The sequence below is a fragment of the Argopecten irradians genome, chromosome 5 (assembly GCF_041381155.1).
Source record: "Argopecten irradians isolate NY chromosome 5, Ai_NY, whole genome shotgun sequence".
In the NCBI taxonomy this organism is placed as follows: Eukaryota; Metazoa; Mollusca; class Bivalvia; order Pectinida; family Pectinidae; genus Argopecten; species Argopecten irradians.
The window spans coordinates 5,070,084-5,090,266 of NC_091138.1; the positions used below are offsets into that span (position 1 = coordinate 5,070,084).

At 38.1% G+C, this 20,183-nt stretch overlaps 1 protein-coding gene across 5 annotated transcripts in view; it reads left to right on the plus strand.

The window, feature by feature from the left end:
• LOC138322707 (transmembrane channel-like protein 7) overlaps window positions 1–20,183 on the plus strand; it is a 34,328-nt gene that overhangs the window by 911 nt on the left and 13,234 nt on the right. Inside the window, exons 2-5 of one of the 5 annotated variants that reach the window (XM_069266750.1) lie at window positions 244–302; window positions 13,564–13,675; window positions 14,004–14,336; window positions 15,882–15,896. In XM_069266750.1, coding sequence (XP_069122851.1) covers window positions 254–302; window positions 13,564–13,675; window positions 14,004–14,336; window positions 15,882–15,896 — 509 coding nt within the window. In that variant the 5' untranslated portion in view covers window positions 244–253. Of the gene's footprint in view, window positions 1–243; window positions 303–485; window positions 517–5,999; window positions 6,138–13,563; window positions 13,676–14,003; window positions 14,337–15,881; window positions 15,897–15,920; window positions 16,703–20,183 lie in introns of those variants that run through there. The other 4 variants (XM_069266752.1, XM_069266749.1, XM_069266751.1 and 1 more) reach the window with 4 other exon arrangements.

Genomic DNA, 20,183 nt, shown 5'->3' on the forward strand with positions numbered 1-20,183 from the left:
AGAACTCTGATTAAATAACAGAAATAACCAAGATATAGCCTGAAAATGCAGATCTGTGTTCATCGATGACCAATTCATATGTATATTCATTATATCATCTGATATCCCATGTAGGTAGCCTATTTGTATACCAAAACTATGGTAATGTATTACTGAAATGGAATTGTTGTTTATACGTTTGTAAAGTTCAGTTGTAATTGGATTGCTCTATAGTCCTATATAATTGTGCATCCTAATACAAAGTTGCAGGTAGATGACACATGACTGCGTGTATAGAATGACTATACAACATCAAGCTAATGGTTAGTACACTGTATATAACTTAAAGCTATTTACCTGGTGTCTATAGGGGTAGTTACTGTAAACTGTGTGCACTATCAAATGATGAGACTAACCATTAAATTATGCATACGAAGCCGCTTGATTAAAACTTGGATAGCTGTATCAGATTCCCAGGAATTCTTTATACTGGGTTGGACTAGGACCAGCGTAGTTAGCTGATGACTAAGACTAGGGGTAAGACACCTGTACAGATGCTGCACACCTGATGTGAATTACACATGCATGATATCAGAATTTGTAGTTAAATATTGATTGGTGAAACAACTGTAGTTTACACCTGTACTGGATACAGTGCAAGTTTTACCTGACTATATACACGTACCAAGCCACTTAGCAAAACAGTCAATACAGGTTTTCTTAGAAGGAAAATTCATTGTTAACAGACTGTCTTTGTAGGCAAATGTATTTATAGACAGATTATCTATAAAGATATGTATTAATATTATCTTCACAAGGGAGATAGTCTTTGTAGACAGATTGTCTTTGTTGACAGGTTGTCTTTGTAGACAGGTTGTCTTTGTAGACAGGTAGTCTTGTAGACAGGTTTTCTTTGTAGACAGGTTGTCTTTGTAGACAGGAAGTCTTTGTAGACAGGATGTCTTTGTAGACAGGATGTCTTTGTAGACAGGTTGTCCTTGTAGACAGGTTGTCTTTGTAGACAGGTAGTCTTTGTAGACAGGATGTCTTTGTAGACAGGTTGTCCTTGTAGACAGGCTGTCTTTGTAGACAGGTTGTCTTTGTAGACAGGTAGTCTTGTAGACAGGTTTTCTTTGTAGACAGGTTGTCTTTGTAGGCAGGTAGTCTTTGTAGACAGGATGTCTTTGTAGACAGGTTGTCCTTGTAGACAGGCTGTCTTTGTAGACAGGTTTTCTTTGTAGACAGGTAGTCTTATTTGACAGGTAGTCTTTGTCGACAAGTAGTCTTTGTCGACAGGTTGTCTTTGTAGACAGGTTGTCTTTGTAGACAGGTTGTCTTTGTAGACAGGTTGTCTTTGTAGACAGGAAGTCTTTGTAGACAGGTAGTCTTTGTAGACAGATTGTCTTTATAGACAGGTTGTCTTTGTAGACAGGTAGTCTTTGTAGACAGGTAGTCTTTGTTGACAGATTGTCTTTGTAGACATGTAGTCTTTGTAGACAGGTAGTCTTTGTTGACAGATTGTCTTTGTAGACAGGTAGTCTTTGTAGACAGGCTGTCTTTGTAGACAGGTTTTCTTTGTAGACAGGTTTTCTTTGTAGACAGGTAGTCTTATTCGACAGGTAGTCTTTGTCGACAGATAGTCTTTGTAGACAGATTGTCTTTGTAGACAGATAGTCTTTGTAGACAGATTGTCTTTGTAGACAGGTTGTCTTTGTAGACAGATTGTCTTTGTAGACAGATAGTCTTTGTAGACAGATAGTCTTTGTAGACAGGCTGTCTTTGTTGACAGGTTTATTTTGTAGACAGGTTGTCTTTGTAGACATTTTGTCTTTGTAGACAGGTTGTCTTTTATGACAAGAAATCTTTAAAGACAGGTAGTCATGTAAACACAATTTTTATCATAGTTTAGAGACAGGTTGTGTTATAGACATGTTCAGGTTTTAATTATCTTAAAATCAGTTGGATTCCTCTTTTCAGAATACAATTTTTTCCTAGTCTATATTCATAAAAAGGTTGATTTAAGCCTAAACGCTGTGTCTAAAAAATAATTCTTAATGATAATGTGTGATTTGAGATTTGATGTGAATATGATTTTTCCACTATTTCATGGTAGAAAAGCAATGTGACAGCTGGAGGAATGTAATCGATATTTGTGTATAAATTCAGAAAAACAACATACATTGGTTGCCAGGGTGATAGCCATGCAGCTTAATTTGAGCATTTGATGTTTCAGAGTACATGGCATCTTACAACTGTGTACAAGTACTTATCAGAAAGGCATATAGTAGTCTATGTACATTTATTTGTTTTAATGCCTATATTGTCCCGTCTTCTTTTTGGCCACTTAGGTTTACACAGGTGAGGGTATATATTTATGTCCGAGAGCGAGGGGAAGGGTGATGAGAAAAATATGATAATATGTTAATTTATGTTGTCTTACAAAACTCAGTGGATGAACAAACATTTGATGGATTCTTACTGACGTTAGTTTCAAGGTCATGCCTCAAGGTCATAGAATGAGATGTTGGAAAGTTACAAAGTCAAGATTTCTTTAACTTTAAACATCTAATGCAACTAATACATTTTTGATTTTCCACATACTTTCATCTGATGCTGCATATTTTAATCACCCCTACACATATCATATAATACATATAAATAGTGTTATTCAAATCCCAACATTTTCAGCTCCTTCCCTAATGCCCTTAAATCACTTTTTGTATCAACAAAGTCAATGTTCTTTCTCTCAATGTATTAACAAGTAAATTGAGGCAGTCAGGAATTTTTCATAGAAGCAAATTGTCTTGTTTTGTTTCCACTTGAAGTAAAGAATAGAAACTAATACTTAATTATTAAGTGGTATGTGTTCAATAAACACATGTAAAATGATGCAGGAGTGAATATGCAATAGAAAGCTTATAAAGTTGACTTAGATATTTCATGCTATAAGTCAAAAGGAGTTCAATGTGTCAACCTTTGACTTGATCCAGTACTGCTGTAACACTATCAACCTTTGGCTTGATCAAGTACTGCTGTAACACTATCAACCTTTGACTTGATCCAGTACCGCTGTAACACTATCAACCTTTGACTTGATCCAGTACCGCTGTAACACTATCAATCTTTGACTTGATCTAGTACTGCTGTAACACTATCAACCTTTGACTTGATCTAGTACTGCTGTAACACTCTCAACCTTTGACTTGATCTAGTACTGCTGAAACACTATCAACCTTTGACTTGATCCAGTACTGCTGTAACACTATCAACCTTTGACTTGATCCAGTACTGCTGTAACACTATCAACCTTTGACTTGATCTAGTACTGCTGTAACACTATCAACCTTTGACTTGATCCAGTACTGCTGTAACACTATCAACCTTTGACTTGATCCAGTACTGCTGTAACACTATCAACCTTTGACTTGATCCAGTACCGCTGTAACACTATCAACCTTTGACTTGATCTAGTACTGCTGTAACACCATCAACCTTTGATCCAGTACCGTTGTAACACTATCAACCTTTGACTTGATCCAGTACCGCTGTAACACTATCAACCTTTGACTTGATCTAGTACTGCTGAAACACTATCAACCTTTGACTTGATCCAGTACTGCTGTAACACTATCAACCTTTGACTTGATCCAGTACCGTTGTAACACTATCAACCTTTGACTTGATCCAGTACCGCTGTAACACTATCAACCTTTGACTTGATCTAGTACTGCTGAAACACTATCAACCTTTGACTTGATCCAGTACTTCTGTAACACTATCAACCTTTGACTTGATCCAGTACCGCTTTAACACTATCAACCTTTGACTTGATCTAGTACTGCTGTAACACTATCAACCTTTGACTTGATCTAGAACTGCTGTAACACTATCAACCTTTGACTTGATCCAGTACTGCTGTAACACTATCAACCTTTGACTTGATCCAGTACTGCTGTAACAGTATCAACCTTTGACTTGATCTAGTACGCTGTAACACTATCAACCTTTGATTGATCTAGTACTGCTGTAACACTATCAACCTTTGACTTGATCTAGTACTGCTGTAACACTATCAACCTTTGACTTGATCATACTGCTGTAACACTATCAACCTTTGACTTGATCCAGTACGGTACATAACCGCTGTACTGTAACACTATCAACCTTTGACTTGATCCAGTACCGTTGTAACACTATCAACCTTTGACTTGATCCAGTAACGCTGTAACACTATCAACCTTTGACTTGATCCAGTACTGCTGTAACACTATCAACCTTTGACTTGATCCAGTACCGCTGTAACACTATCAACCTTTGACTTGATCTAGTACTGCTGTAACACTATCAACCTTTGACTTGATCTAGTACTGCTGTAACACTATCAACCTTGCTGTAACACTATCAACCTTTGACTTGATCCAGTACTGCTGTAACACTATCAACCTTTGACTTGATCTAGTACTGCTGTAACACTATCAACCTTTGACTTGATCTAGTACTGCTGTAACACTATCAACCTTTGACTTGATCTAGTACTGCTGTAACACTATCAACCTTTGACTTGATCCAGTACCGCTGTAACACTATCAACCTTTGACTTGATCCAGTACTGCTGTAACACTATCAACCTTTGACTTGATCCAGTACTGCTGTAACACTATCAACCTTTGACTTGATCCAGTACTGCTGTAACACTATCAACCTTTGACTTGATCCAGTACTGCTGTAACACTATCAACCTTTGACTTGATCCAGTACTGCTGTAACACTATCAACCTTTGACTTGATCCAGTACAGCTGTAACACTATCAACCTTTGACTTGATCCAGTACTGCCAGTGCTGTAACACTATCAACCTTTGACTTGATCCAGTACAGCTGTAACACTATTAACCTTTGACTTGATCCAGTACCCCTGTAACACTATCAACCTTTGACTTGATCCAGTACTGCTGTAACACTATCAACCTTTGACTTGATCTAGTACTGCTGTAACACTCTCAACCTTTGATTTGATCCAGTACTGCTGTAACACTATCAACCTTTGACTTGATCCAGTACTGCTGTAATACTATCAACCTTTGACTTGATCCAGTACTGCTGTAACACTATCAACCTTTGACTTGATCCAGTACTGCTGTAACACTATCAACCTTTGACTTGATCTAGTACTGCTGTAACACTATCAACCTTTGATTTGATCTAGTACTGCTGTAACACTATCAACCTTTGACTTGATCTAGTACTGCTGTAACACTATCAACCTTTGACTTGATCCAGTACAGCTGTAACACTATTAACCTTTGACTTGATCCAGTACCCCTGTAACACTATCAACCTTTGACTTGATCCAGTACTGCTGAAACACTATCAACCTTTGACTTGATCCAGTACTGCTGTAACACTATCAACCTTTGACTTGATCCAGTACTGCTGAAACACTATCAACCTTTGACTTGATCCAGTACCCCTGTAACACTATCAACCTTTGACTTGATCCAGTACTGCTGAAACACTATCAACCTTTGACTTGATCTAGTACCCCTGTAACACTATCAACCTTTGATTTGATCCAGTACTGCTGTAACACTATCAACCTAGCTGTCTAAAGGGGCCATATACAACCTGTCTAAAGGGGCCATATAATCTGTCTAAAGGGGCCGCATATAACCTGTCTAAAGGGGCCATATGCAACCTGTGTAAAGAGGCCACATATAATCTGTCTAAAGGGGCAAAATAAACCTCGCTAAAGAGAATGTAAACTATGAGCCTAGAGTGACCTGTGCCTTTAACATATCCAAAGACACAGAAACAATTAACTTGTTTACAGATATCAAACTGCAATAAATAAAATCTACATGTATTATAAATTCAGTACATAAACATTTACATTTATTGTACAGAATGGTTTTGCAAAAAATAAAAGATATGCTGGACTTCTGTTCTTTACCGTTTACAGAGCACAAGTGAAATGTTGTGTATGTGTATATGTAGATAAACCTGGATAGATGTAGCTGTGTATATATATCTAGTTCACTTGAGGTCCTGCTATAGCTTGTGTGTATTACTTATTGAGGTCATGCCAAACGTAAACAATGGCAGACAGAGGAGTATGGGACCCGGGAGAGAAGTGGCCATTGATGGTTGATGGAGCTAAAGGTTGTAAACTTTAATGTGGTAATGTTAGCTTTAGTATGGAATCCCAGTTAGCCAAACAACAGTTCAACACTGTACTGTAGGTTATAACTTACTGTAATAGCTGTATACCTAGCTATATTCGGCTCGGGCAGCAAACTTCATTTTTAATGGTGTAAGTTTGCTATCAAAAACTTACATTTATATATGTTTGCACTTTTTTAACCCAAGTTTAGGCTGTGTTGTTGATTGACTTTGATTTTCAGCAGATGATTATGACCATACCTCCAGTTCTGCATGACTGATCAAATAATGTATGCATGGCCCTTTTCCACACTTGTAAATGTCATTTCTATATTTAACTTCTACACCTGTATGGTCACCCTTAATTACCACACCAGTGATGGTCACCCTTCATTATCACACCTGTATGGTGCACCCTTAATTACCACACCAGTAATGGTCAACCTTGATTACCACACCAGTAATGATCACCCCAAATTACCAAACCAGTGATGGTCACCCTGGATTACCACACCTGTAATGATCACCCCAAATTAGCACACCTGTATGGTCACCCTTGATTACAACACCAGTAATGATCACCCCAAATTACCACACCAGTAATGATCACCCCAAATTACCACACCAGTGAAGGTCACTCTTAATTACCACACCTGTAATGGTCATCCTTAATTACCACACCTGTAATGGTCACCCATACTTAGCATACCAGTAATGGTCACCCTTGATTACTACACTTGTAATGGTCACCCTTTATTACCACACCAGTGATGGTCACCCTTAATTACCACACCTGTAATGGTCACCCTTAATTACCACACCTGTAATGGTCACCCTTAATTACCACACCAGTGATGGTCACCCTTAATTACCACACCTATAATGGTCACCCTTAATTACCATACCTGTAATGGTCACCCTTGATTACCACACCAGTAATGGTCACCCTTAATTACCACACCAGTAATGGTCACCCTTAATTACCACACCTGTAATGGTCACCCTTAATTATCACACCTGTAATGGTCACCCTTAATTACCACACCTGTAATGGTCACCCTTAATTACCACACCAGTAATGGTCACCCTTAATTACCACACCAGTAATGGTCACCCTTAATTACCACACCAGTAATGGTCACCCTTAATTACCACACCAGTAATGGTCACCCTTAATTACCACACCAGTAATGGTCACCCTTAATTACCACACCTGTAATGGTCACCCTTAATTACCACACCAGTAATGGTCACCCTTAATTACCACACCAGTAATGGTCACCCCAAATTAGAACACCTGTATGGTCACCCTTAATTACCACACCAGTAATGGTCACCCTTAATTACCACACTTGTAATGATCACCCCAAATTAGAACACCTGTATGGTCACCCTTAATTACCACACCAGTAATGGTCACCCTTAATTACCACACTTGTAATGATCACCCCAAATTAGAACACCTGTATGGTCACCCTTAATTACCACACCAGTAATGGTCACCCTTAATTACCACACCAGTAATGGTCACCCTTAATTACCACACCAGAAATGGTCACCCTTAATTACCACACCAGTAATGGTCACCCTTAATTACCACACCTGTAATGGTCACCCTTAATTACAACACCTGTAATGATCACCCATACTTAGCATACCAGTAATGGTCACCCTTAATTACCACACCTGCAATGGTCACCCATACTTAGCATACCAGTAATGGTTACCCTTAATTACCATACCTGTAATGATCACCCATACTTACCACACCAGTAATGGTCACCCTTAATTACCATACCTGTAATGATCACCCATACTTAGCATACCAGTAATGGTCACCCTTAATTACCACACCTGTAATGATCACCCATACTTACCACACCAGTAATGGTCACCCTTAATTACCACACCTGCAATGGTCACCCATACTTAGCATACCAGTAATGGTTACCCTTAATTACCATACCTGTAATGATCACCCATACTTAGCATACCAGTAATGGTCACCCTTAATTACCATACCAGTAATGGTCACCCTTAATTACCACACCTGTAATGGTCACCCTTAATTACCACACCTGTAATGGTCACCCTTAATTACCACACCTGTAATGATCACCCATACTTAGCATACCAGTAATGGTCACCCTTAATTACCACACCTGCAATGGTCACCCATACTTAGCATACCAGTAATGGTTACCCTTAATTACCATACCTGTAATGATCACCCATACTTACCACACCAGTAATGGTCACCCTTAATTACCATACCTGTAATGATCACCCATACTTAGCATACCAGTAATGGTCACCCTTAATTACCACACCTGTAATGATCACCCATACTTACCACACCAGTAATGGTCACCCTTAATTACCACACCTGTAATGATCACCCATACTTACCACACCAGTAATGGTCACCCTTAATTACCACACCTGCAATGGTCACCCATACTTAGCATACCAGTAATGGTTACCCTTAATTACCATACCTGTAATGATCACCCATACTTACCACACCAGTAATGGTCACCCTTAATTACCACACCTGCAATGGTCACCCATACTTAGCATACCAGTAATGGTCACCCTTAATTACCACACCTGTAATGATCACCCATACTTACCACACCAGTAATGGTCACCCTTAATTACCACACCTGCAATGGTCACCCATACTTAGCATACCAGTAATGGTTACCCTTAATTACCATACCTGTAATGATCACCCATACTTAGCATACCAGTAATGGTCACCCTTAATTACCACACCTGCAATGGTCACCCATACTTAGCATACCAGTAATGGTTACCCTTAATTACCATACCTGTAATGATCACCCATACTTAGCATACCAGTAATGGTCACCCTTAATTACCATACCAGTAATGGTCACCCTTAATTACCACACCTGTAATGGTCACCCTTAATTACCACACCTGTAATGGTCACCCTTAATTACCACACCTGTAATGATCACCCATACTTAGCATACCAGTAATGGTCACCCTTAATTACCACACCTGCAATGGTCACCCATACTTAGCATACCAGTAATGGTCACCCTTAATTACCACACCTGCAATGGTCACCCATACTTAGCATACCAGTAATGGTCACCCTTAATTACCACACCTGTAATGATCACCCATACTTAGCATACCAGTAATGGTCACCCTTAATTACCACACCTGCAATGGTCACCCATACTTAGCATACCAGTAATGGTTACCCTTAATTACCATACCTGTAATGATCACCCATACTTACCACACCAGTAATGGTCACCCTTAATTACCACACCTGTAATGGTCACCCATACTTAGCACACCTGTAATGATCACCCATACTTAGCATACCAGTAATGGTCACCCTTAATTACCACACCTGTAATGGTCACCCATACTTAGCATACCAGTAATGGTTACCCTTAATTACCATACCAGTAATGGTCACCCTTAATTACCACACCTGTAATGATCACCCATACTTAGCATACCAGTAATGGTCACCCTTAATTACCATACCTGTAATGATCACCCATACTTAGCATTCCAGTAATGGTTACCCTTAATTACCACACCTGTAATGGTCACCCATACTTAGCATACCAGTAATGGTTACCCTTAATTACCACACCTGTAATGGTCACCCTTAATTACCATACCTGTAATGGTCACCCTTAATTACCACACCTGTAATGGTCACCCATACTTAGCATACCAGTAATGGTCACCCTTAATTACCATACCTGTAATGATCACCCATACTTAGCATTCCAGTAATGGTTACCCTTAATTACCACACCTGTAATGGTCACCCATACTTAGCATACCAGTAATGGTCACCCTTAATTACCACACCTGTAATGGTCACCCTTAATTACCACACCTGTAATGGTCACCCTTAATTACCACACCTGTAATGATCACCCTTAATTACCACACCTGCAATGGTCACCCATACTTAGCATACCAGTAATGGTCACCCTTAATTACCACACCTGCAATGGTCACCCATACTTAGCATTCCAGTAATGGTTACCCTTAATTACCACACCTGTAATGGTCACCCATACTTAGCATACCAGTAATGGTTACCCTTAATTACCACACCTGTAATGGTCACCCTTAATTACCATACCTGTAATGGTCACCCTTAATTACCACACCTGTAATGGTCACCCATACTTAGCATACCAGTAATGGTCACCCTTAATTACCACACCTGTAATGGTCACCCAATTACACAATGTACCATTACATACCATTAATTCCACCCATTATACTTAGCATACCAGTAATGGTCACCCTTAATTACCACACCTGTAATGGTCACCCTAATTACATACCTGTAATGGTCACCCTTAATTACCACACCTGTAATGGTCACCCTTAATTACCACACCTGCAATGGTCACCCATACTTAGCATACCAGTAATGGTTACCCTTAATTACCACACCTGCAATGGTCACCCATACTTAGCATACCAGTAATGGTCACCCTTAATTACCACACCTGTAATGGTCACCCTTAATTACCACACCTGTAATGGTCACCCTTAATTACCACACCTGTAATGATCACCCTTAATTACCACACCTGCAATGGTCACCCATACTTAGCATACCAGTAATGGTCACCCTTAATTACCACACCTGCAATGGTCACCCATACTTAGCATACCAGTAATGGTCACCCTTAATTACCACACCTGTAATGATCACCCATACTTAGCATACCAGTAATGGTCACCCTTAATTACCACACCTGTAATGATCACCCATACTTACCACACCAGTAATGGTCACCCTTAATTACCACACCTGTAATGATCACCCATACTTACCACACCAGTAATGGTCACCCTTAATTACCACACCTGCAATGGTCACCCATACTTAGCATACCAGTAATGGTCACCCTTAATTACCACACCTGTAATGATCACCCATACTTACCACACCAGTAATGGTCACCCTTAATTACCACACCTGTAATGATCACCCATACTTACCACACCAGTAATGGTCACCCTTAATTACCACACCTGTAATGGTCACCCTTAATTACCATACCAGTAATGGTCACCCTTAATTACCACACCTGTAATGGTCACCCATACTTAGCATACCAGTAATGGTCACCCTTAATTACCATACCTGTAATGATCACCCATACTTAGCATTCCAGTAATGGTTACCCTTAATTACCACACCTGTAATGGTCACCCATACTTAGCATACCAGTAATGGTCACCCTTAATTACCATACCTGTAATGATCACCCATACTTAGCATACCAGTAATGGTCACCCTTAATTACCATACCAGTAATGGTCACCCTTAATTACCACACCTGTAATGGTCACCCTTAATTACCACACCTGTAATGGTCACCCTTAATTACCACACCTGTAATGATCACCCATACTTAGCATACCAGTAATGGTCACCCTTAATTACCACACCTGCAATGGTCACCCATACTTAGCATACCAGTAATGGTTACCCTTAATTACCACACCTGTAATGGTCACCCTTAATTACCACACCTGTAATGATCACCCATACTTAGCATAACAGTAATGGTCACCCTTAATTACCACACCTGCAATGGTCACCCATACTTAGCATACCAGTAATGGTCACCCTTAATTACCACACCTGCAATGGTCACCCATACTTAGCATACCAGTAATGGTCACCCTTAATTACCACACCTGTAATGATCACCCATACTTAGCATACCAGTAATGGTCACCCTTAATTACCACACCTGCAATGGTCACCCATACTTAGCATACCAGTAATGGTTACCCTTAATTACCATACCTGTAATGATCACCCATACTTACCACACCTGTAATGATCACCCATACTTAGCATACCAGTAATGGTCACCCTTAATTACCACACCTGTAATGGTCACCCATACTTAGCATACCAGTAATGGTTACCCTTAATTACCATACCAGTAATGGTCACCCTTAATTACCACACCTGTAATGATCACCCATACTTAGCATACCAGTAATGGTCACCCTTAATTACCACACCTGTAATGGTCACCCATACTTAGCATACCAGTAATGGTCACCCTTAATTACCACACCTGTAATGGTCACCCTTAATTACCACACCTGCAATGATCACCCATACTTAGCATTCCAGTAATGGTTACCCTTAATTACCACACCTGTAATGGTCACCCATACTTAGCATACCAGTAATGGTCACCCTTAATTACCACACCTGTAATGGTCACCCTTAATTACCACACCTGTAATGGTCACCCTTAATTACCACACCTGTAATGATCACCCTTAATTACCACACCTGCAATGGTCACCCATACTTAGCATACCAGTAATGGTCACCCTTAATTACCACACCTGCAATGGTCACCCATACTTAGCATACCAGTAATGGTTACCCTTAATTACCATACCTGTAATGATCACCCATACTTAGCATACCTGTAATGGTCACCCTTAATTACCACACCTGCAATGGTCACCCATACTTAGCATACCAGTAATGGTTACCCTTAATTACCATACCTGTAATGATCACCCATACTTACCACACCAGTAATGGTCACCCTTAATTACCACACCTGTAATGGTCACCCTTAATTACCACACCTGTAATGGTCACCCATACTTAGCATACCAGTAATGGTTACCCTTAATTACCATACCTGTAATGATCACCCATACTTACCACACCAGTAATGGTCACCCTTAATTACCATACCTGTAATGATCACCCATACTTAGCATACCAGTAATGGTCACCCTTAATTACCACACCTGTAATGATCACCCATACTTACCACACCAGTAATGGTCACCCTTAATTACCACACCTGTAATGATCACCCATACTTAGCATACCAGTAATGGTCACCCTTAATTACCACACCTGCAATGGTCACCCATACTTAGCATACCAGTAATGGTTACCCTTAATTACCACACCTGTAATGATCACCCTTAATTACCACACCTGTAATGATCACCCTTAATTACCACACCTGTAATGATCACCCATACTTAGCATACCAGTAATGGTTACCCTTAATTACCATACCTACAGTGGTCACCTTAATTACCACATATCATCCCTAATTACCATTTACCACACATGAACCCTTAATTGCCTGCATAGATCACCTTTCATGGAAATCATTAATTACCCTACTTCAATACTAATCTTATTTACAATAACTAATCACAACATAAGTACCACACCTACACAGGTGTATCCTGCTTTATCATAATTACCTACCTCAACTTAACTACAAAACATAGTTATTCTGTAGAATATTGATGGACACCAATCTGTTTTCAACTTAATATTAAAACCATTATATCAGTTCTGTACATGTAAATGTCTTTCATTTGAATTTTGTAGAATCTGACAACCAGAAGCAAGGAAAGATGGACAGAGATGAAAACTTTTCAAGATTGGACATGGAGCCAGTATTTCATGTTGATGGTAATCCTGAAGGCGACCATAGATATAGGTAACTATAGGTGTTACATATGACTTAGATACAGGTGTGTAAAGAATGACTGTTCATAGGGCAAGTTCTGGACAAGGAAACAAGGGAGACAACTTTTAAATAAACCACTTTTAAATTGTATAACATTAAAGTGTTCGGAGGGCTAAATAATCCAAATTTACTTTTTCTTTGAAAAATAATATGAAGGAGCTGGTTTCTAGATAGGGACAGGAACATTTGAGTTCGTTAAAATGGAATAATGAAGACTATATTCATTAGTTTAGATGACCAGTAGATGAAGATAGTTTTGTGCCCTGCCATTTTAGACCTCATGGCACTTTTATTTCAGGTCTGATAACGGCGACGATAACATGACTCGTCAAAAGTCACGTAACTCCAGCAGTGATGGGGGAGCCACTCTGGTACGAAAAAGACGAAAGTCCTCGCGTCTTCGTAACGAAGATGGTCAATACGAGGACTGGAACGAAGATGAGTCTGAAATGTTGCCAAGTTTAAGATTCCAACAGCGGTCTCGCACAAAATCACTGAAGCAGCGACATAAGGAACTTCAAGATGAACATGTGCAATTTCAAAATAACAAACCACAGACATTACGGGAACGATATGCTATGATGAAGGAGAGAGAGGAAGTCACCGCCGGCAACTTGGCCAGTTTGATGAGGTAAGCTTACTTATGTAGAGGAATAGTGACATAACTTATTATTTCATCTGTTTGATGATGAATAGGTTTGTAGTGAGTTTCTGAACAATAGTCTGTCTGTTTTCATGTGGTGAGCTTTGTATGCTGAAGTGGATATACTACTTTGAAGTAAGCTTAATATGTATTTCCTTATGTATACTTTTGTACAAGTTCTATAGCAACTGGAGTAATTTGTAGTGATCTTTATTTCTATTAGTGATCTTTATTCCTTAAAGAGGTACAATTATTGTACAAAGTGTCTATACTTGCTTGTAGTGGGCTTTTAGTGCATTAGTGTTGTGGCCATGGTAGCTGTGCAGATAAAATATCTTTACCACAAGCCTTCCATCCCTGAGTCGTGAGTTTGAATCCCATTTGTGGCAGTTGCCAGATACTTACTGCTGGTTAGTGACTTTTCTCCAGGTACTCCAGTTTTCCTCCACCAGCAAACCTGGCTTGTCCTTAAATGACCCTGGCTGTTAATAGGATGTAAAACTAAACAGACCAAAGCAATAGTGATCTAGCTGTCTCCCTTAAACTATAAACTTTCTGCTGAAATGGCTTTGACCAGTTGTTAGTGAGCCTATAGCTTGATAAATAGTGATCTGCCTCATTTACTGATGTGTATTTCATGTGGAGTGTTTTTTTAGAGCTTAATGTTCAATCTTACAATCGACCTAACTTCCTTAACAAGATTGATGAACTTTGCAGGATCCACCTAAGTCAGATGTCCCAAGTCATTTGCCAAAAATAGGTCTTTCTGACCTAGTTATTCTTTAAGGTTATATTTGCACTTATGGTAATTGTACACCTGGTTAAGAGTATGTTTATCAAATAGATCCTGTTTTGCAGTATATATTAACAGTCAGTGTGACGCAGTAGAGGGTCAGGCTAAGGATGTGTTACCAGGGGTAAGGCATTGTGTCAGGTTGATGTTTGATATTGTCATTTTGACCAGAAATAAATGCCATATATCTGTCGGTAAACAGACATGAGGACTGTTTTAAGCTTGTACGATTACGTGTTATGCCCAGGGTCAATTGGCTAGTAATACACTCTCATTGCACCTGGCAACTACCACTCACTATTCCCTGATTATATAGATTCAAGATTTCATTTTACTTTTGTTCTCACTACCGCATCAGAAATATATCATATGGTTATTATCTCCCTTTACTTAATTCAAACTTGCAGTAAAGAAAACTGTATCACTTTAAACTTGGAAGATTAAAGATAATTTTGTTTTACATATGTACACTCAAACATAAGTATTACATTCGATACATTACATTGTTTATTTTGGTATGTCTGTCTTATATCACCTTTGATTTAGGTAATGTAATGAAAATCATCTAAATGTAGTATTCTAGATTGATTTACAATTGCGTGTTTTTGAATGATTGAGTTTCTAACAGTTTTGCATGCGGCCTGTCGTGTTATAACTAAAGGTGTTGATGAGAATGATGTAACATTGATATGGTGTGATATTACTAACCCGATGGTTTGATTATGTTTTTCTCCTCACAGAGACAGTAAGCACCCGTAAGTAAATAAAGGAAGTATAAGAAGGTTACCTTCAGTGTAGATAGAAACATAACCATGTGCTAGGCCATGTTTAGGTGGTTAACAGGTAACACTCTTCTGTCTGGCTCTATTTAATACATAATACAATGTCTCTGTACATCAATCTATGACTTTGATAATTGTTTCAACAACTTGTGGTTTTGTGTTTCACACTTTCATGATTTGTTAATATGAAATATAAAATTCTTTTTAATTAAAACAATACAGAAGTTTTGAGTTACCAAAACATTAAGTATATATGCATGGTTTACCGTTGTTTAGTCCTACCTTCCAGTGACTGTGATGTCACAGAAATTATGTTAAAATATAACATCACAATCACTGAAAGGTAGGACTAATTGACGATAAATTGTATTTTACCCACTTCGTTTTGGTATCTCTAAAACAAGGTATTGATGATTAACATTTGTTCTAACTAACATTTTTGTTGTCGAGAAATATATTGTGAGAATTATATTTCTTTTCCATTAATTTTCAAATAATTCCTTTTGATATTTTGTTCAAAATTTACATAAAAGGCGTACATCACAGTCCTTAGGATGAATAAGTTACCCCTAAACCCTCACTGACTGGATTATACTAACATGCTGTATGACGGGCTGTAGGTGACATTAAATTCATCTGCAAATATTTAAACAGTTATATAATAATCATACCCCAGACAATTTTTGCATTTTAACCTGGTTGTAAGCTAGAATAAAGATGTTAACACAGTTAATGTTTAACTTCAGGGCCCGCCGCGGTACAGACATAGGTTTGATGAGGTAAACTTGCACGTACCAGAGTATAATGGTGTATATGTTTGTCTTCCCCTTATCTCTGTGCACTTCAATGCATTTCTGGATCATTACAATCCAGGATATCGAGGGATTCTTACAGCCACTTGTTGTAATATTGGGGCTGTTGATTTTAATGTGTATAAATAAATGATTTATTTATTTCAGGTGACTTTGCTAGTGACTACATATATATACATGAATTGTATACATTTTACAGGGCCAATCTTATTACAGGGTTAATCTTATTACATGGCAGGTTGCCAGACAGAAGTATATTAGTTATCTCCCCTGCTTTAATGACCTTTTAAACAGAAACAAATATATTTGTATATTTCCCATTAGATACAATGTATGCATGCTTAGATGTATAATGATGCATGATTTTAAAGTTCAAAAGATGTCTTTCAATTCCCATAGGAATTCAATGAAAATGATTTAACCTTTTTTATAAGACCTAGAGTATGTCGATTTCGAGATACAAAAAAGACATTAGGGTATGATTTACTGTCGATATGTCCCATCTTTTGATAATAATGATATATTTTAACATGATTTTATTAGCGTCACCAATTGCTAAAAAATTAGGCTAATCAACGATAAATTGTACTTTATCCACATGGTTTTTAGGTCACCTGAGACGAAGTCTCAAGTGACCTATTCTTATCGCCTTTTGTCCGTCCGTCGTCGTGCGTCGTGCGTCGTCCGTCGTGCGTCGTATGTCCGTAAACAATTTACATTTTCAACTTCTTCTCCAAAACTGCTGAAGCAATTTCAATGAAATTTTGCGCAAACCTTCTAAGGCATAAGGCCAATCAAAATTGTGAATTATATGGTCCCCTACCCCCAGGGGACTGTGGGAGGGGCCAAAAGGGGTAAAATTGAGTAAAATTTCAAAACTCTTCTTCTCTACTCACAGATGTGGTAGAATCAAATACTCTTCATAGATAAAAAGGTCTTAAGGTCCTTTACAAAAATTGTGAATTATATGACCCTGGGGTCTCTAGTTTCCCCCTGGGGAGGGGGTTAAGTTTACTATACTTTATATTGAGAAAACACATTTTTGCGCATTATTTGGTCATTTGTAATAGGAAATGAGTCAAATGTTGTCAGAATTATCAGTATGAGATGTCCATATAATCCTATTAACAAATTTTCTATGACTGACCCCCAGGGGCCTTAGGGGCGGGGTCAAAAGGGGTCAAATAGGCTAAAACTTCAAAAATCTTCTTCTGAAATTCTGGAAATGGTAGAATCAAATACTTTTCATAAATAGAAAGGTCTTAAGGTCCTTTACAAAAATTGTGAATTATATGACCCTGGGGTCTCACGTTTCCCCCTGGGGAGGGGGTCAAGTTTACTATAGTTTATATAGGGAAAACACATTTATGAGCATTTTTTGCTCAATTTTCATTGGAAACGAGTCAAACTTGGTTAGAATTATTAGCCTGAGATAGCATTTTAATATCATATCCACATTGGTTCTGGCCGACCCCCTGGGGGCAGAGGGGCGGGGCTAAAAAAGGGTCAAATAGGCTAAAACTTCAAAAATCTTCTTCTGAAATTCTGGAAATGGTAGAAACAAATACTTTTCATAAATAGAAAGGTCTTAAGGTCCTTTACAAAAATTGTGAATTATATGACCCTGGGGTCTCACATTTCCCCCTGGGGAGGGGGTCAAGTTTACTATAGTTTATATAGGGAAAACACATTTATGAGCATTTTTTGCTCAATTTTCATTGGAAACGAGTCAAACTTGGTTAGAATTATTAGCCTGAGATAGCATTTTAATATCATATCCATATTGGTCCAGGCCGACCCCTGGGGGCAGAGGGGCGGGGCCAAAAAAGGTCAAATACGCTAAAACTTCAAAAATATTCCTTTAAAATTCTGGAAATGGTATAATCAAATACACTTTATAGATGAAAAGGTCTTCAAGTTTGTTTATAAAAATTGTAAATTATATGACCCTGGGATCTCCTGTTTCCCCTTGGGGAGGGGGTCAAGTTTACTATAGTTTATATAGGAAAAACACATTAATGAACATTTTTTGCTCAATTTTCATAGGAAATGAGTCAAACTTGGTTAGAATTATTAGCCTGAGATAGCATTTTAATATCATATCCACATTGGTCCTGGCCGACCCCCTGGGGGCAGAGGGGCGGGGCCAAATAAGGGTCAAATAGGCTAAAACTTCAAAAATCTTCTAAAATTCTGGATATAGTAGAATCAAATAATTATAGATGGAAAGGTCTTCAGGTGTTTTATAAAAACTGTGAATTATATGACCTTGGGGTCTCACGTTACCCCCTGGGGAGGGGTCAAGTTTACTTTAGTTTTAGTTTATATAGGAAAAACATATTTGTGAACATTATTTGCCCAATTTTCGTAGGAAATTAGTCAAACTTGATTAGAATTATTAGCCTAAGATATAGCATTTTAACATCCATATCCGTCCTCGATGACCCCCTGGAGGACCAGAGGGGCAGGACCAAACAGGGTCAAATTGATTAAAATTCCAAAAATACCTCCAAGTTCACAGGTTTGATGGAAGCAAATACTATTCATAGTCTAAAAAGGTCAAATTTATAAATCACTGACCAACTTCAAGGCCCAGCATATAGTGTTTATATGTCTTTAATTTGTTTCATTATTTGTTTCATTATATATTCTAACTCAGGTGACCGTTAAGGCCCATGGGCCTCTTGTTGTTATTTGAAACCCTCGTATTGGAAATTAGTAATAGAATTCCACCAGAGTATTTCTTATTACTGTAAACCAACATTCTTTCACAGCTACTACATTTCTCGTTTCCAATATTGAAACAATTTCCTGAAGATCAATTTTTGGAGATTAAAAATTTAAATCACAATCAGTAAGTGTATATACATTTGTGGAGTTAACCTTTCAGGTATTTTCTTTAATCGTGAAAGTAAACTGCACATGAATGAAAATTGGTTTACAGTAGTTTTTGTCAATAAAAACTCATTTAACTGCAGTTCCTCTGGCTTAATATCACTGTATATATCTATATCTAAATTAATACTGACATCAAAAAAATTAAACATATACATGTATTCATTCATAGGAAGCCAAGCCAATCTTACTGTAGGCCAGAATGACCAACAGAAGAATATCAGTTATCTCCCCTTCATAATCAAATTAATTTTGTATAACACTAATTATAATAATGAAATGTTTGATTGATTGAGCTATGTCTAAAGAAGCATTTGCCTGCTTAATCCATTTTTTTCGGAGATCAAACCTTACATAATTTAAAAAAAAACAAACCTACAGGGTAGATTGAAATGCCTTGTAATCTCACAAATTACAACAAAATCAATATTCCTTATACCTTGGCTTGTCCACAAATTGACTGTCTAATGAAATTAAAATTTTGAATGAAAGTTTCAAGTGTACATAGGACATGTAAGTTTTATCAAGATGGAGAATGTTTGTTTGTCTATAA